The 23,040-nt window shown below is 44.7% G+C and overlaps 2 protein-coding genes across 2 annotated transcripts; both read right to left on the minus strand.

Annotated features, from left to right (window-relative positions):
• Nucleotides 1–2,962: 2,962 nt before the first annotated feature.
• Nucleotides 2,963–16,693, minus strand: LOC119655789 (vanin-like protein 1). Its single transcript, XM_038061882.1, has 4 exons — nucleotides 16,545–16,693; nucleotides 8,923–9,562; nucleotides 8,185–8,860; nucleotides 2,963–3,173 (listed from the first exon to the last, which is right to left on the minus strand). Exons 1-4 carry the CDS (start codon nucleotides 16,665–16,667, stop codon nucleotides 2,984–2,986), a joined length of 1,629 nt encoding a protein of 542 aa, XP_037917810.1. The 5' UTR covers nucleotides 16,668–16,693; the 3' UTR covers nucleotides 2,963–2,983.
• LOC119655790 lies at nucleotides 4,575–5,587 on the minus strand. The gene is made up of 2 exons (XM_038061884.1): nucleotides 5,195–5,587; nucleotides 4,575–5,056 (listed from the first exon to the last, which is right to left on the minus strand). The coding sequence occupies exons 1-2, from the start codon at nucleotides 5,314–5,316 to the stop codon at nucleotides 4,579–4,581; spliced, it is 600 nt and encodes a 199-aa protein (XP_037917812.1). The 5' UTR covers nucleotides 5,317–5,587; the 3' UTR covers nucleotides 4,575–4,578.
• Nucleotides 16,694–23,040: the final 6,347 nt, after the last annotated feature.

Below are 23,040 nucleotides of genomic sequence, written 5' to 3' on the forward strand. Positions count from 1 at the left end.
TTAAACCAAGGAAGTACACAGCTGGTTTTGATTCTATAATCAATTCGTCGATCGATTTGGGACGCAGGCTCGGGATTCCCATTCTGGTTAAGATGACTACTTCGGCTTTTTCCTGCGCAAGGCTGAAACCGTGAGCAATCATCCATCCGCTTACCGGCAAAAAGTGTTGTAACGTCATCTGCATAACCGACCAGACGTGACCCTTCGGGCATATCGAGTCTCAGCAAACTATCGTAGGAAGCGTTCCAGAGGTCCGACCCTAGGATGGACCCCTGTGCTCCTCCCGACTTGATTTCCATCCTCCTCTGACCCTCTAGCATCTCACAGAGCAGGGAGCGGTCTTTCAGATAATCCCTCAATATCCGCAAGAGATAGCTTGGCACGTGAAATGAGTTCTCCAATGTGCCTAGCATATCTGTCCATCTTACGGAATTGAAGGCAATTCTGACATCAAGTGTTATGAGGAGCACTATCGGCGGCTGTGTGCCTCGGCTCGATGAACTGCATCTACGGCCTCCATAATAGCATACACTGTGGATCTCCCTGTTCTGAAACCGAACTGCCTTGGGGATAAGTCCCCGGCAGTGCGGGTCATTTCAGCGAGTCTACCCCTGATCAACTTCTCGAGCACTTTCCTGGCTGTGTCAAGCATACACAGCGGTCGGTATGCAAAGGGGGCTCCAGACCTCATTTACCCTTGCTGATCAACGCCTCTGGTTAGCTTCAGCTAGCAGCGACAAGGAAAAATGCCCTCCCTGAAGTAACCGTCGAACGCCTCAAGCAGCAAGTCTAGCCGTTGACGGAACACCAGTTTGTAAACTTCTGTCGGGATGCCACCAGGACCTGACGCTTTCTTGTTTTTCATAGTGAGAACCGCTTCTTCGAGCTCTCTCATTGTGCGACGCTTTCCGTGCTATTGACATCAACCAGTACAGGATGTATGGGGAATAATGCCCACACAATGCGGTCCATCCGGTCAGTAATTAATATGCAAGGCTACCCAAAACCCCCATTTTACGGGTGACAAGCTTATAGCCAAGTCCCCACGGGTCCTCATTCCCTTCGTTAACCAGGTTCTCCTAGCCGCGAGCTTTGCTTTTATTTATAGCGCTCCGTCGAGTCTGGCTTGGGCTGGGGCCCATCCGGAGCATGGAAGCCTCACACGCCGTCGTTATCAGATTCATCACTGAACTTACGACAGTGTCAACCGCGACGCTATCACCCTGCGGAGCGCCCTCCAGCGCGGCTCTGCCTGTTCTAGGAGCTTCGACGAACTTCCCGACATTCACCCTCACGGCATTCCATAGACAGGGGAAGCGTCGCGTTAAGTTCGACGGCAAATGGTGGTCACTTACCGAGAAGTCTTCCAGGACTCGTCACCCGTCCACCGATGATGCCAGAGATTCCGACGCAAAAGTGGCATGTGGCATGCTTCCTTCACAGCCTGGGTGCCGAAACATTGGCGTGGATCCGGTGTTCGAAACTACGAGCCCAATTCCCACAACTATTTCGAAAATCCGTTTCCCTCTGGAGTCCCGCTGAATCATTCCCCATTCAAGGACACTAGTATTAAAATCATCATCTACCAGGATTCGCCCCTTCGTGCCCAGGGTCCTCCAGAGCATCAAGGCGCTGAAAGTCCGGATCGGCGATTCGTCGTCAAGTAAACGCTAAAAAACGTTATCCCTAAACACCGAATCCAGACAAACCCATTACCTTGGCCTTGGACAAGAACACTAACTTGTTTGCACTGATGAAGGGAACAAGTGGTTCCCAAAATATCGGTATTTGCAAGAATAAGTACCCACACCAACGAAAAAGAAACAACAAGTTTTTAATTCTTACGTCCCGAACCCAGATGGTGGCGGTGCCCGATAAGTCGCGACGCCATTGATCATTGATTAGCTGCCGATCCGAACTGCACTAACAACTGGTGAGCGGTTCCACTCCGGTGCGTGTTAATTTGTAAACTGCGGATCATACCATTCATGCCCTAACCGTTTCCAGTTTCACCCTGAAGATTGGAACGCAATGTGCGCGACACTCTCACCGGACGCGCAACGATCCCTGCAGAGAAAGTTACTTTCGCTTTCATTGCAGGTCTTCGTTTGGTGACCTCTCTGGGCCCATCTCGGACATGCTGTTCTCCTGTCCGGTCCCTTGCAAGTTGCTGACCACATGACTTGTGTCACCTGTAGCACTTGGTGGGGACTATCTATTGATTTCACTGCTGCTAAGCAGTCTTTTCTGCTACTGGCTTTTGGTTTGCAGCCTCCTTATCTTTGGACAGACGGATCTCTGGTGACGTAGTCAGTTGTTTCCGTTTAACCTTCTTCATCTTCTTTTGTTGGACTCTGGAAACTACTTTGATAAAGTCCCCTTGAGGCACATCATCCTCTTTCCGCTTGCTCTCTCCACAAAGTAGATCTTGACGAGCTCATCAAATTTGGAATGACCAGCTAATGCTACAGTCACAACAAAAGCTAAGCAAATGCCGTCTAGTATCTATGGAGATGAAGATCCATGTCGTACAGGCAGGACTATGTTGTACCAACTAGATTTTTATATTAACCTAAGAATGAAAATGGCAGTGGATAGGTCATAAATTAAGGAAGAGAGTTGCTCGCTAGTACTTTTCCGTTGCCGTATTCGCCGTTGTCTTTCCGATCCAGGGCCCAGTTCTTAGTCTCATGAGGAAGAGATTGTCAGTTCGTTACACGGCTACCAGCTTAGCAGGCCAGTTGACCCATTTCTATCATAAGACGCAAAGAACTCGCTGTTTGGCTCTTGTCTGCTGCTTCTCATTATTCAGGGATGATCTGATCGCCTATATTCGAAAAGCTTATCACCTGGGGAAGTGGCGGACCCGATCCAGAGGAGTCGACCTCGCAAATAAGATAAAGGTTAAAGAAGAAGAAAAGAAGGTTTACAATTATTTGACCAAAAAGATTAATAGTGAATATTATATAAAATTAATTTATTCTTATCTAATTAAATTGCCATTAATAAATAATACAAAAATACTGGAAGCAAGTAAAGCTAATAAGCTCAACTTAGCACTAGAGGCAGTGTCGCCACTTTCAGTTTTGTTCAGGACATTTACGTATATGCCAAAGGTTAGAAGATTGGCCCTAGGTTGTGTTAGAGAAATTTGGGCGTATGTATGGTTGATGCTGAAAGAAAAAAAAAACAGCATTGTATTATTCAAAGTTATCCGTGGCTTAATAAAGTGTGAGTGACGAATAAGTAAATCTAGCAAGAAATAATCTGAGGTCAATATCCATGCCATATTTTTACAAGGCTTCTCAGGAAGATCAAAATACCGGCAATCGATATGGGGTTGCACCCCTCCTGGAAGAATTATGAGGAGGATACCTCCAATAAGATGGTCTTGTAATTCACGCCTCTTTAGGCCCCTTTAGCTAAGATCAGCCTGAGCAACAAAGTTGATAGAAAACGACCAAAAAAACAAAGAACGAAGAAAGAAGAGAATTCTTCATCAATTTAAGCACTCACATGTTATAAAGCTCCCGAAAAAGTTCCGCGACTATATCGTTGAATGGTTCCCTCTTAAATCTTTGGTCGTTCCTTTCAGTTTTTAGTATGCGAACTCTGAATACATTGGCACCTTCAATTTCAAATAAGACCCCTACTCTGGTGGCCAGGCTAGCCAGGGTGGACATTCTTTCCGAAATACTCGGGGGACCAAGACATGGACTCAATTTTAAAAAAAAAACAAAGCAAAGAAATAAACCGACGATAGAAGAAGAGGTGGTGATGCCAGGCGCATCATCGGAGGACGCGCTGATGGCCAGGAGACATAAGCCATCGAGAGAAGCCCCCCCCCGGTGCCATTCGTAGCACCGCAGTGCTGAAACCAACCCCAGGAACCTCCGGGAGCGAGGCGGGAGACTGACTAATGGTTTCCAGCCTGATATCCACTGCCGCCAAGCTGGGAGTAACGAATACCAGACATAGTACTCCTAACCCGAAACCCTCGACGCCTAGGGAACTCTCAAAAGTAAAGACCGACGAAAATGTAGGTCCCCGGAAATCGGCTAAGAAGCGAAGGGCCTCTGGCGTCCTGCTCTAGAGCCAGTACCAGAAGACCATGCATATTCTCAGCAAGATTGCTAAGAATAAGGAATAAGAATAAGGAGGAACCTTGCTAAATACCAGCGATTGTTGAGGAATATAACAACAAATGCGTGGCACACGAGCAAAATGCAAAACTGAAACGCAGTCGATCTGAAGACGAGGTCGAACTAAAGCACAAGCCAAGCAGCGCGACATTGGCCGAAGCCACTTACGTGTGGTGCTGGCGGATGGCAAACTAACGCCGGGGTGTGGACCAGTGTTGAGGCCAGGCTATCGGAGATGGTTATTGAGCATCTCCTGGGCGCCAAAGGCGAACACACGCGATCCACCCCCTGTGTTGATTCCTCTCAAGTTGTCCGTGGATTCCACGTTATAGCTCGCGATGACCTCATTTCATCCCGTCTCCAAAGACTTATCCAGCTCGTGCGTAGCTAAGATCAGCGACGCCTGAGAAGGCGTAAAGCTCAACATCATCGCTGATTAGGACAGAAATAGAGCATATATCCTCGCGGAGGAGGAATCTGAAGGGCCGAATGGAGAAAGAACAAACTCTACGGTGCGCAAATTGGCAAGATCGGCAGGACAGATGAACCGGAGGCAAAGGTCGGTGGCCTGGAAAAGGCATTCGATATCGGTTTTAAAGTCTCGTGCCCCTCTAAATACAGCAAGAAGACACTGCCACCGTGGACGAAAGAAGATCTCTTTAGCTTCAGGAAGCTGACCAGGGAAATCTTCGACACCTGCTACAGGCATAAATATAAGGACAGCTTGAAGAAATACAAGTCGGCTGCAAGCAACAGCAAAGGTTTTTGCAGTAGCTTGTTGAGATTTCCAGAGCTGTATCACTTTAGGATGTGTATCACAGTCCTGGAAATGCGCACGAGTTGTTTTCATATCAATAGCGGGGAGGCGCGGGCATGAGTCCACGAAAGGCTCTCGACCAATCAGCATCACCTCGTTCGTGTTGAAGACCCTTGAGCGTATCGTGGACATATGCTTAAGGGCGATTATGGAGAGAACGCCTTTCTCTGAGTCCTAGCATGTCTACCTCAAAAGCAAATCCACAGAAACTGCTCTGCACGAGGCAATTGGCACGATTGAGCGATCGCGGCAGTACAGGGTGCCTTCTTGGATATAGAGAGAGCATTCAACAATGTTAGTACCAACGTCATCAAAGAAGCCTTGACCAGTACTGGATTGGAGGGGTATCTTATGCATTGGATTATATGCATGCTAAGTACCAGGATAATCCAGTCAGATCTGGGAGGCAACCACCTACCAGACCTTTGACCAGACGTATGGACAAAGACACGTCCCGGTGTGATACCCTCTCTCCGGTGCTCTGATTAATAGTGATGGACGAAATTTATCAAATATTGGTGGTATTAGTGTCAGGAAAGTTTCCCTCCATTATGAGTATCATCATGGAAGGAGTGTTGGGAACAGTATGTTTGTGGGACGCAAGATGCGGACTCGACATAAACCCAGCCAAAATGGAACTGATGCTATTCACCGCCCGGACAAGGGCATCTGAATTCCACCTGCCGCAGCTGAATGAACAAAGATTGGTTAATTCCTTCAATGTAAAGTATGCGAGTGTAATCCCGGATCCCGGGAAATCTGGGGATTCTCCACGGACTATGCCACACGCAATCTGAACTTCATGAGAAACTTTGCTGTGGATTTTCCAATCAGGGCAGAGTGGAAGACCGCCGGCGTGTTGCAAGGTTATGACACAGTATTCTTCACCGATGGATCAGTCGGTGCGGGGGTTTCCTCGAATACACATAGTGTATCGCAGTCGTATGTTCTCCCAGGTCTCGCTAATGCAATCCAAGCAGAAGTACTGCCTGCTGATGACTGGAGTATGATCCGAGCCCCAAGTGTAACATAGCCATTCTGATCGACAGCCAAGCGGCCATTAAGGCCTTGTACTCAGCGATGACGTCCTCCACGCTGGTGGAGCAGTGCAGAAACGCGCTGGACAGTCTAGGCAGCACCCTCAAGGTCACTCTCCTCTGGGTTCCAGGTCATAGGAACAGGAATGAACCGGCTGATGGATTAGCCAGACTTGGCTCTCCTCTTAGCTGTCCTTCAGCGGGTACAGTTGGTGTCTCGCTGGCGACTGTCAAGGCCGGAATCTACTCGCACTACTGAGTGGCCTTAGATAACGAAGGCTTGCCACCTGGTCCAAATCAAGGAAGATTTGGCCCGCTTATAACAAAACCCGATCGGGAAAGCTCCTGTGGCAGAGGCGCGCAAATGCGTACATGATTACGGTGGTCTAAAGGGGGCACTGACCAATAGGGGACCACGCCGCCAGGCTCAGCGTACAATGCAATTCGCATTGCCGAAGCAGCGGAGAAAAGAGGAAAACCCAGCCCAGCTCCACCTAGAGTTAGGAAACCGACACTGAGTAAACCATTCTTTGGCGACCTCAGAGAGATTTATTGCTGCTTTCCTTCGGGAATGCTACGGGCTGCCTCTGAAGATCTGTGCCGGCTGGAGTCTGGCTCCCTATTCTCATAACATTGGCTTCTTCTGCGTCCGCCTAGAACCGAACTGAGGATTAGCGAACGTATTATTGTCACTTCTTGCATCTATCAAAGAAACCATGTCGGTAAAGTTTTTCCTCTGCCTGTGCTGTTTTAGTCAATTCAACTTCGAGAATCCCATAATTTTGGTTGTCCTTAACGATGCCGGATAATTCTGCAATACTTCGAATTCTAGATTAATTTCAAATAGTTCAAATCGGAATTTAGGATTCATCGTTGTTAATGTAGCGGCCATTCACGTTAGGCTGGGTCGACTTTACAAAACTACCCAATTCAAGTAGATAGTCCGTCGTAGCTCGAAAAAACTGTCGACGGTTATCGAATAGAGCTCTTCTAAGCGTCTTCAGATTTATTTGTCCGATAGCGAAGGACCCTTTAGATTGAGCCAGAGGGTTCACCAGTATGTTGGTCACTAAATTATCGGTTTCAGTGAGGCTACAGCTGGAATAACAGCAGCATTTAGGTGTTTTGCGCAGGTGTTACAACATAATTCTCCTTGTTCATAAAAAGGACCCACAGAGGCCTAAACTGATCTCCACAAACTTCACCAAATAAATAATATAACCTATGGTATATTGACAATACGAAATATGGTCTCTCGACTAAGTACTGGCGAATGAGATAATAGAAAAATCAACGGAGGAATCATCGGAACAAAACTTAACGAAAGTTAATGCGGAAGCTAAATGAAAGCCGAATTAGTGCGAAATACTGTACGAACTTAAAGTCCTTAGTTTCCTAAGACGTGAGAACCAATTCAGAATGACTTTGGAATTCAACATACGTTGTTATCGGTCCTAAGTGGGTTTGGAACAGATTAAGATGATGGCATCACCTAAACCTCAACATTACTAGACTCAACAAAATAAGCAAGCACCGAAAGTATTCCCAGGATAGCGGAGTCTTTTGCAAAAATGTTTAAGGTGCAAATATCTATTACTTTATTCGGCTGAGCGGCAGATAAATGAAAGCTATCCATGCACCCTAACTGATAAATTCTTCTGACCAGTATCAACATTGGTAGATCTCCCGAAGTACGGCCTTAAAATTTTCAAGAATTTTCGACAATTTCAGTAGACGAATGGCCTGTCTAAGTAGCAAGTCAGAAGTGATCTACCGCCGTGACGTCGAGCGGCCCGTTTTCGAGAGTTTACTTCATGCCACCTTTGCACAATCAGTTTTACTCTCCTTCGAATAATAAAATTTCTCTCGATAAAAATCTTCTGAGAGAACTGCAAAAATCTGAGCCTCAAGGAAAGGATACTTAACTCTAGTTAGTTCATCATCATCAATGGCGCAACAACCGGTATCTGATCTAGGCCTGCCTTAATAAGGAACTCCAGGCATCCCGGCTTTGCGCCGAGGTCCATCAATTCGATATCCCTAAAAGCTGCCTGACGTCCTGACCTACGCCATCGTTCCATCTTAGGCAGGGTATGCCTCGTCTTCTCTAACTCTACTAACTCTATTTAGTTACGAACGTATATATAGATTACAATAGTAAGATTACTAGCTCTACTGGTGTACTTACTACTCTTGCTTATTCAAATAATATTCCGAATTTTTGACTGGCATATAGGTGAAGTCCAAACTGTTCGGCATCACAAACAACATTCCTGAATTTCTGAATTTTCCTTCAATCAAGATATCCTGGAAAATGAAAGTGTTTTCCACTTGTACATCTCGCGTAAAAACTCGACCACATGAAGCTAACGTTGCATTCGTACAAGCCATTATTGAGCAGATTTTTAAGGAACCTTCGGCTGCACCAGAATATGATCGGTTTCCATCATATACTGTCAATCGGTAAGTATAGCTGCTAGAGTTCCCAGACACCGTTTGGTTTTTAATGACTGCTATGAAATCGCAGCATAGGTCCTCGTGACATAAAGTCTCCCTGACAATCTCTGAGGAGGTGTCAACAATTGACGTGTTATAGGATTCGATATGGTCGCGCTTCAGAAACAAATCTTGGGATCCTATATCGTTTTCTTCTATTGAAGGTGTTATAGCCAGATTTGATCCTTTTTTGGGGACTGTAGCAACGAAAAGCTTCCGCAAGGGGTTCGCTGTCATAGTTGCAACAATAGTTCCTTGTTTTCCAGCGTAGATTCCAGTTCCAGTGCTTCCCACAGCCGCGTTGTTCGCTCCAGCCGCCAGTAAATTGACATCGTTGGTATACGCCCATGCGGATTGAACTTGGACGGCTGAAATAATAGGGTCTTGATCAAATTTCTACTGCTGAGGGTACCCTCAAACAACTTCCAACCTGTCAAGAAAGGCAACTCAGAAAACCACATGGTTGGGAATACAAAATCAGTTACTCCGGATGAAACTATCTCCTGAGCTGGGGTGTAGAACAGGATGTCAAAACAAATGAAATGCCCGAACCGCACCCCGAAATCCGTGTCAAAAACTCCATACTCAGGTTTGTAAGTTGTGTTTCGGCCAAGTTCCCCGAAAAGGTTCCATTTCCGATACCTCGAAATCACAGCTCCATTTCTATCGAATACCACATTTGTATTGTATGAGTTAAGGCCATTTGAACTGCATGGACGTGGATCACCGATGCTTTCCTGGGTGGTATTGGTGCACGTAGCCTTTTCGATGACATTTATCACCAAATATTTACGGCTGTCCCTAGCAGTACAGGACATACTCGACAGGAACTCTTCGTAGTCTGCATTGTCGCATGGAACAATTTTCAGTTTCGGATCGGGAACAAAGGTTGTAGTTAGAACTGTGTTGAGAGTCATTTCTGGAAATACCATGATATCTACATCTTCTGCTTCTTTTGAGAAAATTATGTTTCTGTATTCTGGGGCGCTTGTTTCATTTCGGTATTTAAATATTGGAGGGTTGAACTCAACGACTCCAGCGACATATGTGAGGGAGTCTGGTGTTGATGCCTGTAAAATAAAAATTGTAATTAATAATTTTAGGGATATGGCAAACAATGCTTCAAAGGAGAGTTCAGGAAAAAGAATGACAAAATTGCAGTATTAGGGTGAAGGGGGGAAAACTGCAAATATAAATTAAGAAACAGGGGCCGTGGCATCCATTTTTTTTTTGAGGGTAGAGAGGCGAAATGCAATTAAATTCAAAGTGGCGGACTCCTGTCTCAGACAGACTAACATGGATTTAGGAAGCCCCAACTACCCTGGTAGTGTAAGTACCACTCGGCTCCACGTGTCCTCGCTCTGCAGCACGGCCTTCATCATGGTATCGGGGGACGCGAGGCACCCTTCACGTTTCGCAGAAGAAAAATATGTGACAGGCATCTTCCATACATTCTTGCAATAAATGCTGTCGGAGGTCAGTGATTTCCCGATTGTGTGTAGGCCACTGAGCAGCTGGGTAAGTTAATAGTCAACCCCATCGTGCTTTCGATTGAACTACGGGCACACGTCCTTTATGAGATGCCCGGTCCCTCTACCCCTCTTCTTTCCAAGATTGTTGTCATGCCTAGAGAGTACATTTCATTTTCTTCGCCTTTTCTGAGGTATATAATCCTCCGCTCGGCAGTATGGAGAGCGATCGGAGTGACTCCCGCTATCACCATTACTCCTGGCTCTGAAACGACACGATAGGCGGACACAACTCGCAGAGCTCCGCATCTTTGCACTTTACTCTACTGAGAGAATCAACCTATACTTGGGAACAGCAAAGAAGAACGGACTGAACTGCACTCATCAGCAAGCGACGCCTGCTGAATAAGAAAACACCGACATTAAACATAAGCTGACAAATCGCAAACATTCTCGTCACAGCCTTCTACTCGAAGAAGCTCATCTTCGTGTCTGTCATAATGCCAAGGTATTTTGCGCCGGCTTCGACAAAATCAAGGTTTCACCAGTTGACCAACCTGAACAGGGAGTGCTGTGGGAATCCTCCCCTTAGCCAGGACAACTAATTCGGATCTCTCCAGAGCTAGGGAGAATCCATGTTTAGTCATCCATCTGCTTACTCGCCGCATCACCATTGTCAGTGTGCGCTGAGCTTTGTCAATCGTGCGTGCGGTAACCAGTGCGGCAACATAATTCGCATATCCGGGCAGATGCGATTTATCAGATATCTTCAGTCGAAGGAGACTATCATATAAGGTATTCTAAAGGTTTGAACCAAGTATTATCCCTGAGCTACCCTCACTGTGACCTTCATCCACAGTTCGAAGACTAGGACACTGTCTATAAATAATACCCTCAATACCCGTAATAGGTAGCGTGGAGTATGGAAACGATTTTTCAATCCCTCAAGAATGTGGTAACACCTCGCAGAATTGAAGACGTTTCTTACGTCTAGGGCCACAAGGAGCACCACCCGCCGGCAGTGGCGACTGTGTGCCTCAGCCAGTTTCACCGCTTGGACCACCTTTTCAATGGCATCAACTGTGTATCGCCCCGCTGTACCACTATACCATAGTATGTTGGTGAGTAGTCTCTCGGAGCAGTTTTGGCTTGATGAGCTTCTCAACCAGCTTCCCCGCTGTGTCCAACGTACGATAACACTGATGGCACGTCAGCGTTGCCTTTGTCCTTGCTTATCAGCACAAGTCTCACAAATTTCCAGCGGAAGAGAAAAACACTCGCTATCAAATATGCGTTGAAAGAGCCGAGTGCCAAATTCGGTTTGTAGTTACCTACAAGTTTCAACATTTCACTGGGTATACCATCTGGTCCTAGTGGTTTTTTGTCCTTCATGGTTAGGACCGCCTCCTTTGCAATGAAGGGTGGGCATTTCCCAGTACTCACTTCTTCATCGAGAAGTCAGCTCAGATGGGATGGACAGGGAGAAAGCAACCGACCATCTCTTCCATCTTCACTGCTTCCTTGGAACAGAGTGACTGATGGGCACTGAGTTTTATTGGTAACCAGCTTATACCAGCTCTCTGTTAGCGTCATTGATTATCTCCTGCCAGGAGCTTGATTTCTGCCTGTTGATTTCGGAGTTCCTTTTCCCCCCATTCCTATATTCTGCGGATTTGAGCTTCACTTCGTGTTTGGCCTCTTGCACGCTGAATAATCCGCCGAAGTCCGAGGCAATTCCTTCATAGGCTTACAATTTCAGTCCTCAGTGCACAGATAATTTCCCGGGACGGAATTTCCTTTTGGGAGCCGATGCATTACAAGCTGCGGGGAAGAAGCTCATTGTTGAATGAACTAGCGATTCAGTCGCAATTTTTCTGTCTACCCCTGGGTCTTGTCGCTGATTTGCCCCTCTTGGGAGAGCTTCGACAAATTTTGCAACGTCGATTTTTCACCCAATAAGTGATTGATTCCAGATTCCATGTGCGACCGAAATCGTAGTCTGGCGCTGAGTCAAAGTAATACCGGCCTATAACCAAGGTAGACGCAGCATTTATACCAGTGAATACCAAGCTTAGTTAGGCTAACTATACTACCACCAAAGTCTACATTCTGACTAAATATTGGAAGACCCAACACGACGCCCTGAATCTACGAGGAATTTTTCCTACTATATCGGTATAACTTCAACTCTTGTGAAACTGCCGTTCGGGGGAAACCGCATATAACCAGGTCGAACACACATCGCGAAAGGTTCCCCGAGGAGCAAATGCTATATTGTTCATATCCGTAGGGGTGACTTAAAGAACGTCATCTGAGGACTCTATAAGGTATGCAATGCATTTAGTACTCTTTTGGTAGAAAAACTACCATACTCTCAAGAGAAATGAGGCAAATACCTTGAAAAAATTTATAAATGTATCAGAAATGACCGCAAAAAAACAGAACGCTCCACAGTTCAAGGCATGACAGATAACGCCCAATCAGTGATGCCTTGGTGAAGTCACTATGCAGGGGGCAATGTGATCAGCATTGTGCTCGTACGTGATTATTACCCTGATTTGACTAAGGTACTCATTTACAGCTGGGTCGGCTAGTATCCGATTTGTGAGACTTGAACTGAAACCCTACGAGAGCCTAGAGCTCTAACCACAGAGCCACCCGGTAACTGGTGCTGAAGAGAATGCGAGGAGCATGTTTGCCTACGGGGCAGCAGCAAGGAAATTAAACAGAAAAGAAGGTTCCAAAGGAAGAAAGAAATATATCTTATCCTGCAAATAATGATCAATAGTTTTTCCCCTCGGACGCTATCTTGTCGTGGTGGGGTAACTTGTGATAGTTCACTACTACGCCAATAGTCCCCAAAATATGAATATTGCTTTTCACGAGGTAAGAAGTCGCAGGCTTTGAAAACACCCGCGACTTTGAGTAATCAAGTCGAAGCCGAAGCGCGGATTTTGGCGCCTCACGAAAACCATGTTCTCCATGGAAAAATCTTCGAAGGACATGCTCTCCACCTTAATGAAATCTTCACATTCAGCCAGAAGGAAGACTTCAACAACTCCCATAATTGAAGAAGCTGAAAAACCGACTACAGCCAGTTTGTCTGTGGTATTGTCGCCTAAATCTTCCAGAAAACAAAATAGGAAGAAGGAAACTCCAGTCACCAAGGAGAGTTGGCTACAGGTTAAATCACGCCTGTCAGTATTTTCTCTTTCGACTCTTCCAGAAAAACGAAAAAAAAGAAAAGCACAAGTCTAGTACTGTATCCATGAGGACCGCCCAGAAATATCGGACCCAAGGAAACGGACCTCTCGGCGGAAAGTAGGAATAAGCTTGTCATTCTGACGAATTCCATACTGGACGCAGCAGTGGTATTGGGTCACTAGACTGTCTTGAAGTTACACCATCCGGGAGAGCAGATGACAGAAGTGAGAGGTTGAGAACGGATTCCGCGAACCATTCAACATAAAAATGTTGCAAGGGGAATTGGAACTGATAGGACCCAAGTTGGCACAAGGGAAAGCTGCAATACTGCATTCAGAAGCTTATTCACTTCGATCATTCTACTAAAATGCCAAGAGGGACTGGTTAAGCATCACATTTCCGAGAATTCGCAAGGATGTCACTCACTAAATGAAAACGAATATTCTTACCAGAGTAGAAAGTTTTGTGATTATTCCTTGCTTTCCAAGGGTTTCCCACTAAAGAGGCTTTTTACTGGGGGCCTTTCCAAAAACCTTTGTGATGCCGCTGGTGCTTTAATTAAGTTGATCTATGGTATGCCAAAGTGATGTGAATGCCGATCGTTGCCTGACAATAGAAACAACGAAAGGATTCTCCCAAGGATTTATGGTATTATCACTTCTGTGTAGTCTGCTGATCAACTCACTTCTTCAAACTCATGGCGATGATGCGGTCGTGCTAGGTGTCGATTGAGACAGGAAATCCAGGAATTTGTACGCTGTGAAGTCGGGAACGCGCCAGAGGGTTGGCTGAAATCGAGGAAATTTGAAAATTTCCATGACACCCGGGTCACAAAAATGACCAAAAATTCAAAATCGTCGGATTTCCGTGGGAGGTACCTCGTTCGAACGGCGAAACTGCCACAATCAGCAAATCCAGGAGTTTCTACGCTACGAAGTCGCAAACGTGATATATCTGGCAAAATCGGCCGCCGGAAGGCCTGGCCGAAAGCAAGGAAAATTGCAAATTTACTATTGTGTCATAAAAATGCCTAAACACGCAAAACCGTCGGATTTCCGTGGGAGGTATTTCGTCCGAACGGGAAGGCGTCCCACGTTCAGCAAATCCAGGAATTTCTACGGATTGGGAAACGCGAGATATCTCAGAAAATTAGTCGCCAGAGGGCCCGGCCGAAATCGAGGAAAACTGAAAATTCCCACAATACCTGGGTCGCAAAAATGGCCAAAACCGCAAAATCGTCGGATTTCCGTGGGAAATACCTCGTTCGAATAGCGAGACGGTCCACATTCAGCAGCTCTAGGAGTTTCTACGCTGCGAAGTCGGAAACGAGACATATCTGGCAAAATCGGGCGTGAAAATTTTCACGTTAACTGGGACGCAAAAATGCAAAATCGTCGGATTCCGTGCTAAATTCCTCGTTCGAACGGTGAGGCTGCCTGGCCGAAGTCGAGGAAAATTGAAAATTCCCACGATATCAGGGTCGCAAAAATGACCAAAAATTCAAAATCGTTGGTAGCTAAGTGAATCCAAATAAAACCACAATAACATTATTTCCAAAAAGGAAGAAATTAAGTGGTCGTCCTCATTCCAAAATGGTGAGATATGTTGTGTTTATTTTAGATAAAGAAGTCCTTTGGAATATATCTGGTTTTGCGTTGCTACCAGAACCGTATGTCTGGGTAGATTTGGTGACTATTGAATATATTAAACAGCGTCGGTCACATCTCTCAGTGAGCATCGGAAAAGATACAGGGAATATTGAATCAAGTTCTTCTAATATCTTCTGATTGTCGGACCCCCTTTAAGTTATACTCAAAAAAATTACTAAACTAGGACAAAAAGGAAACATGGTTTTGGAAGACGAGTCTGTTTTTCGAATAAAAAGGGTAAGTGGGCCTTTTCCTTGGAATAGTATGAAACGATCTTTGAGGCTGAAGCGTATGTGGTCCTAAGAACAGCGGAAAGATTGACGAGCGATTGAAGGACAGATGCAACGCAATCGGCAGTGAAAGTTTATCTGCCTTGAGAGCGTTGAGCAGAACTTTAGCCACCTTAAAAATCCATCGAGAAAGTAGAAATCATAAGGGCAAGTGCCGGAGCCTGAATACCGCTAGATACACTAAACTTTTCCTATCAGAAACAACCAATCATACGACGAAGTTCATCCTGCCAAAAAGTAGAAAGACTCCCAGAAGTATTGTACGCAAACCACAGAATAGGGGAAAAGTGAAGGAATCATTGGTCCAAGGTGACCATTTTTTGAATAAATTAGCAAGAACACCTGCAAATCTCAAGTAAAAAGATGCACCATAGACAAGTGTGCTTATTTCCACTTTTAACCAAACTGTAGGAAGCAAACATATCGACGGACGAGTATTCCCTGAAATCCAAGGTCTGGATATTCTGAGTTTCAGAACATATTGGAGTAGAGGGGTGATGGGCCAGAACCCTTCTGAAAAGTCGACAAGGAGATCACGGTAATGACAATCAGGAATGAGGAAGAACGGTTGTAATAACTATATTGGGGAAGCTTATCAAGAATGACATATTCTAGGGTGCTCATGGAAACATATTTGGACCAAGAAGATCCTTAGGATGATGGTGGAAATACTGACAAATACAGCTGGGACATGCTAAAGGCCCTAAAAGTGAAAGATATCCTTAAATTATTGTCGTTCTTAGGAATGATCGATATACAGCATATGGAACATGGAAACAGTCAGGCCACTAATTGAAGTTTTATTCACTCCTGCAGCCTAGGTGTTTCACCAACAGAGCCGAAGGGTAAACATCTTTTTGATGCCAGCTTATGCAGACCCAATTCCAAACGAAAAATCTAGTGAACCATTCCAGCACAGAGAGATATTTTTGACATAATTGATATCGAATTACTGTTTACGATATTAGCTTTACTTATTGGCGTTCAATGGATAGCCCCAAAAAACGCGCATGTATCTAAATTTAGATTGAGAGTGCAAATGTGCAAATTCCAAAAATTTTATCTGCGACGGTTAGGCAGTTATTTTTAACATCTTCAATCTGAACTCAGCCATATCAATATATATGTCGCCTTTTCACTCCTTTGGAGAGCATAGGACAGGCATACAGTGTTCTTCTACCTTATTGTTATATTTTGCACATGATAAGCCTATTGCAGTTCAAAGCTCGAAGGTGAACACAGATATCCATGCCAAACCGGAATTCAAACCTGCGCAACAGGTTCCAGAGGTTACATGTAAACAGGCCCCGTCTTTGTTCCATAGAAGATAACCCAAGGCTACACTAAGTACCCAAAATTCTACCTCTACTCTACCAAGAGCTGCCGCATATACTGCGTCGAAATGCCCACAGTTAGCCCAGGTTTTGATAATTGCCTTACCTGATCACTATCACTAAATATCACAAACAGCACCAACAGCCGGAACTTTGTCCAAAACTTCGACATTTTGGCGAAATGACCGCACCTTACTGAACTGCCTGCTAGCTTCCGCGCAAGTAGCATAGTCAGGCCATAAATTGAAATCAATTCTATTTAAAATCCAACAAGTTATCTCGAATAAAAAGATTAAGTTAGCTAATGGGTTTATCTGATAAGGAACGTGCGAGTAACCTTTGAAAGTCGTTATTTGAGTCTAGTATGCAGTGGCGATCCGGAAAATTCGCACTTGGAATCAGATACAGATAAGTTGTGGTTGTGACTCACCTGAAGTTGCAACTCATTCACAAATTCAGTGGCGAATACAAATCTAACTCTCATTGCTAATCTAATACGCTGAGTTTCGAGTCTATTAAAATATAAATTAATAAATCATTATTATTATTAAAAGCACGTTACTTGATAAGACAGCTCTAGCAGGCAGACATGGGTAGTAAATACTATTTATTGGTGTTTATTGTTAACAGAGGCATTGTTTGACTTGCAAAACGAATGTCATTGTGTGATAGCTTAGATGTATCTTGAGAGGGAATTGGAGTTTTTGAAATTGAGCTCGTGAAAACTAATGTCAAGACTGGTCATTGAAACTAACCAGCTTAGTTGCTAGTGTCTACAATTTTGCAGGGTCACCTCTATCTTCCATTATGAAGTTTTTCAACCTCAGTTGCTAGTCACTCCCACAAGTCATAAGAATATTTTCAATAGTGGTGTGACAGAGTCGGTGACATACCTAGCTCAACAAATGTGCCATTCCCCCGTTTTGACTACAGGTACGGTAAGGTCAAAACTAATCACACAACTTTTGAAATGAACACGGGGGTTTGGGGATAATTGAACGTTCATCCAATTTGACTGTTATCATCCCCGGGGTAAAACTAACTGCATTTCAAAAAAGTGCCGAACTTTGATCGGGCAGCTCCACTGAAGCACCGATCGACACGTGCTTGATAGCCGCTTTGATAGCTAATGTCGCCGCTGTTGTGACTTTGCGACACCCTAGTTGCGATGAACCTCAAGAGGTTGATGACAAGCAATTGGGTATGTATGTCGCCAAATGGAACGATAAGATGACTACATGCCTTGAACTTCCATGTAGCCTGCCCTAAACCATGGTTGAGAAAGGAGGAGGAAAATAGATAGGTGTAGCTTGAATGGCTAAGTTACACCTAAGCATCTCAGGTTGGTAGAGTGTCACGAATTACATAGCCAGACCTACAATATAGTTGTGTGAACTCTGGTACGTTTCGAACCACCTGAAGCAGTTATCACCGAGGACATCCTTGGATAGCGTTTGACAATGGGCCCATCCATGTAGAAACTATAATACTCCATGTCAAGGAACATTTGCCTCGGATTGGACGGATAAACGACGACGACCAAGCAAACGTCTAACAGATTATTCTTTCGGATCCTGGAATGTACGCTCCTTGAACAAACCAGGGGGCATCAAGGTTCTCCTTCAACAAGTCGAAATTTACAAATTAAGCATGACTGCAGTCCAGGAAATAAATTGGATTAGTAACGAAATAAGCGATGTGAATTCGCACACAATTTTCAAAAGTCGCAAACCATCGGGTCACAAGAAGTTTAGAGTTGCGTTTATAGTGACCAAACAGCTTAAGTCGCACTCCAATGACTTCAAACCTATCAACGAAAGGTTGTGTGCGATTCGCTTCAGGTGTCGTTTTTTCAACCTCTGGCTTATCAACGTGCACGTCCCGAATGAAGTCAAGGAAGATGAAGTGAAAGTTTTACGCGCGCCTGGAGTCACTGTTTGACTCACCCCCAAAAAACAATGTCAAAATACTGTAGGGGGATTTTAATCCGAAAATCAGAAACGATAGCCGGCATCGGGGAACCACTGGAGGACACAGTCTCCAGGAGGAACGCAATCATAACGGTCAATGATTAATTGACATCCCCAGCAGTAGAAAACTTTTCGTAAACTCCACATGCTTCCGGCACCGGCGCATTCACAAACAGACCTGGAAATCACCAGACCCATATTCCGTCAACCAAATTGACTACTCTCCTTATTGGCAGAAGATATCAGATAGGCACCATATCGGTGCGGAATCTCTTCAGTGCGTCAATCGAGAGTCGGCCCTAACATAATCTTCGCGACTGATAAATTTAGGAGCGATGCTACGGCGCAGGCATATACAGTCGCCCTCGGAAAAAACTGCCACCTATGCAGATTCTGTGGAGACCTTAAAGACATCCTCAAGGAGATCGGAGGGAAGGTCGTAGGATATAATTCCTGGCGATCACTCGACGCAAAGAACGAAACCTATAGATAATATATATAATACATACAAGGACAAAAATGGAAACATCATCAGCGATGCCAAAAGTATCAACAAACACTGGGCACCCTATTTTGAAGGGTTTCTGAATACGACACCTAGCGCCCCTCTACAAATAGTCCAAATCGATAGCGGTCTTGATGATCCTGGCCCCGCTACATATCCGCCAACAGTAGAAAAGTTCGGCTCGACCCAAAACCGACCAGCTTTTACCGTTAAACAAATCCTACAAAAGTACTGGAACGTATACCAAATCTTTGTCGACTTCAAGCAGGCCATACGACAGTATAGATCCTGGAGCACATAATGCTGCAATTTGGTATACCACCTAAACAAGTACGACTGACGCGGATGAGTACGGCCAACTCCATCTCACATGTCAGGTCCAGAACAGGTTGACTAATCCTTTTGAAACACGTAATGGACTCGCACCGACGCTGTTCAACCTAGCGCTCGAACATCTGAGCGAAGGATACCAACACCAGCAGAACGCTGCTCATTAAGTCGACACAATTGTTAGTGCACACAGATGACATCAACATCATGTATCGAAAACTGACCGATACAGAGAAAATTCTGCATACTCTTGATACTGCTGCGAAAGAAGTTGGGCTACGCTGGACCAGCTCATTCGAGCAACAACGTAGGGAACCTCAACATCGAATACCTATATCTGGATAACAACCTGTCAAAGGACGCCAATGAGATTGACGGGGCCGAGCGACGGATAAAGCTAGCAAACAAGACTTTCTTCTCGGTCCATCCAGTAATGAAATCGAAGCTCCGCGTATACAAAACCATCATACGACCAGAGCTATGCTATGGATGCGAAACCCGGACCCTAACCCAAACCTCCGAAAATTTCTTCAGCTGTGTGTGCCGTTTTTCGGCTTATTTTATAATGAAAAAAAAAACAAATTTCATTTTTTAAATGCCGAATATTTTATAGTTTTTTATTCCTCATATACCGGTATTTCGAGGACCAGTTGTCCTTCGAAAATTTGCTAAACACATTCGAAAGGAAAGTCCTTTGGCGTATTTTTGGAGCAGTTCGTGGCCGTGATGAATTGCGCGTCCGGTACAACGACGAGTTGTATGAATTGTACGATGAGCTAGAAGTTTCAAAATTCGTTAAACTACAATGCCTTCAGTGGGCAGGGCGTGTCCAACGAATGAACAGCAATGGCACACCAGAAAGGTCATAAACGGACCACGCGTCGATGAGGAAGAGCGAGAGCACGGTAGGAGAACACAATATATACGGACAGGACTACTGGGCTTCCGATGATGAGCTTATATCTTCTTTATGATTGGACTCGACTTCTTCACGAAGTTGACGAAATCTTTATCTGTAATTTCCACCATTCTTAACCAGGAAAAGTTGGTAAGAAGAGTGGTTCGAGATTAGTCTGTTATTTATTTTCGCCATCGGAGCCTTTAGATTAGGAGAGATAAACCAAGGCTTAACCTGAAAAATTTGCCTAAGAAACATTTCTTATTCCAAAAAATCTATCCGTGATCCTTATTCGAATTAACACTGCTGGTATGGCAAATGTACCCGTCGTTAGGGTTGATGCAGCGTTGATCTTATAAGAGCTTCAGAATTAAATTTCGATTGGGAAAACGATTTTCCTAAAGAGGTAATCAAGGGCTAAAAAGTGATGAGCTTTTACTGTTCTAACGGGGTCCCGCCAATCCTGAAGCTGAAAAAGTTTGTGCGTTTTCTGGGAAGCGTAATAGTAGTGGATTTGTCAGGTTAAACATAAGCTTAAGCCTTGCACGCTCATTGGTATTCTATGTAGTATTGCTAAATCCCCTATCAGGCATGTGTCTTCTATGAGGGAATGCTAGGCAGAGGTTGAAACATGTCTAGCGTAGATCGGATAAATGAGACCGAAACCTTCACTCATGAATTACGATTGGTTACAGTAAGGATACCCAAAAATGAAACCAAAACGCAGATGGAAATAAGTGGAAAAGTTGCGGGAACCAAGTACCGGCGGATTTTGGCAGTTCCCCAATAGTGGTTACTGCAGTGCCAAATGTGACAAGCGAAAAGTGGGAAAGAGATCTGCTTCCATAGGCGGATCCGATAAAAAACACGATTCAGTATTATAGCTGGAGAAAGCTGGAAGGAAAAAACACTAACTCCTGACGTCATATGCGCAATGGCAGACATAGTAACCAATCGCACTTGGAATAGAACTCTGCGAATGCATTAAGGACTGCAGAGATGTCAGGGATATTGCTGACAAAACAAACACAACCACAAAAACTGGAAAAGAAATGGACTTGACAAAGACAATGCAGAACAATGGAGAATGATAGCTCCTAAAGAAAGGAGGCATAGAAGAAAGATACCATAGATGTTATCTGAGAAGAATAAAAGCAATTCCATAACTTAACAGTTTATGAGAAAATGTTAGCCCCAGAAAGAAGGCTATTAAACCAAGCTGAAAAATGTTTAGAGTAGGTGAGTAAAACAAGATCTACAAAACACTCGACTATACAGTGCAAAGATGTAGATCAAATCCCCACAAAGGAGGGAGTTCATAAAATTTTCTAGAAGGTATGTGACTTTATCCGAGTCCGGAACTAAAATTGTTAAAATCGATCCTACGGTGGTACGGACCGACATTCTTAATTTACCACTGCGAAGCTGCGCAGGGCAGAAAGGAACCATACTGAAATCCCAGTGACGACCACTGGTGGTCAAAGGATAGTATAGGTCCCAGGGCGAAACGTAGATTGGTACCCACGATGGAGCATAAAACCTGGGAAATGCCTGCTAAACCAACACCAACAGCTCTACTACCAAACCCTATCTCCACCTCCACGTGGTGACCGCTGGGAGCTCTTTCTTAACGAAAAGCTGCAGACGGAGAAGGATGAAGGCGAGTCTCCCGCGCCTAAAAACGGGACAAATTGTACCAACTGATCCTCCAGGTTGGGGGTTGGGTAGGGCTGACAACCCTGCACGGAAAACAACTTGTTACGAAGCCACAACAAGAGCCTCGAACAGGACGGATTTTAAAACGACGGACCCGGCAACGACAACGGAACAACGATTTGCGTATTTTCTCATGGAACGTGCGCTCTCTGTACAGAGATGAAGCTGATGAGCAGCTAGCCGATACTCTGTCCCAATATAGGGCTGATATAACAGCGTTGCAAGAGATGCGATGGACAGGGACCGGTTTTCTGGAGAAGAGCCACTACACCATATATTATAGCGGTCATCCAGCAAACCATGTGCTCGGAGTAGGTTTCTTAGTCAGCCAAAAAATGAAACCTGCTGTTATCGGCTTTGAAAACACAAACGATGCTCCTCCAAGTGCTAGCCGAAGGGCCGGCATTTTACTGGTGAACTAGACGGACGATTTTTAAAAAACCCTCACCGGGCAACTCTAACAGTTCGTTTATGTAACATCATCTTCCCTTCGGGTCCAACTCTACTGTTGTGCACACACTGAAATACGCCTGGACCGTTGCTCAATGCCGATGCAAGAGTTCCCTTTAGACTCTTCTGCAGTTAATAAATTTTCGAAAAGTCCTCACTTCGATACCGCGCTTGTGTTAGTGGATAGACAGTTACAGTATAGAAGTGCTGTCGAACCCCTTAAGTTCGACCTTATAATTGAATGGAACGATCAACTTTACCGAAAGAACTGTTTGTATATCCTGTGTATTCCGTACGGTAAAGCAGCACGGACTGCACTTCAGACTCTTTTATTTTTGAAACGCACTCATGGTCCAAAATATTTCTACCATCTCGAAGATTTTTGTTTATTAAACCAGACGACCCTATTAGTCCAATATAGTCCAGTCCAGTATTGTATTACGATAGTTCCACCAGCCTGAAGTCGTGTTTCAAAATAAGTGACGCCAAACTAATTTACCGGAAGAAAATTCAGCTTACCGTTTGGTGGCCCTTGTGTAAGGCATACCATGAAAAGCGTATGGATTCGCGAAACGCGCTGGCCACACATACAGGAAAAGTCTTTGAAGAGTCGGTGAACTCTCTAACTCATTCCTAGCATTAGGTGATAGAAAAGACTAGCATGCAGTTACCTACACAATTGTTAATTTCTCTTCTGCCTGAAGGAGCACTCCGCTTCCTCATGTTACGGCGA

Source organism: Hermetia illucens, chromosome 4 (genome assembly GCF_905115235.1).
Source record: "Hermetia illucens chromosome 4, iHerIll2.2.curated.20191125, whole genome shotgun sequence".
NCBI lineage: Eukaryota > Metazoa > Arthropoda > Insecta > Diptera > Stratiomyidae > Hermetia > Hermetia illucens.

What these genes read in the sequence shown, in the direction of transcription:
- LOC119655790 (XM_038061884.1), bottom strand. Translation starts at nt 5,316, where the DNA reads ATGCATAAGATACCCCTCCAATCCAGTACTGGTCAAGGCTTCTTTGAT. An exon ending in TACTGCCGCGATCGCTCAAT is followed by an intron (nt 5,057 to 5,194) that starts CGTGCCAATTGC and finishes CTTCAACACGAA; the next exon opens with CGAGGTGATGCTGATTGGTC.
- LOC119655789 (XM_038061882.1), bottom strand. Translation starts at nt 16,667, where the DNA reads ATGCTACTTGCGCGGAAGCTAGCAGGCAGTTCAGTAAGGTGCGGTCAT. An exon ending in TGAGTTGCCTTTCTTGACAG is followed by an intron (nt 8,861 to 8,922) that starts GTTGGAAGTTGT and finishes CTATTATTTCAG; the next exon opens with CCGTCCAAGTTCAATCCGCA. An exon ending in TATTTGAATAAGCAAGAGTA is followed by an intron (nt 3,174 to 8,184) that starts GTAAGTACACCA and finishes TTTTTCTTTCAG; the next exon opens with CATCAACCATACATACGCCC.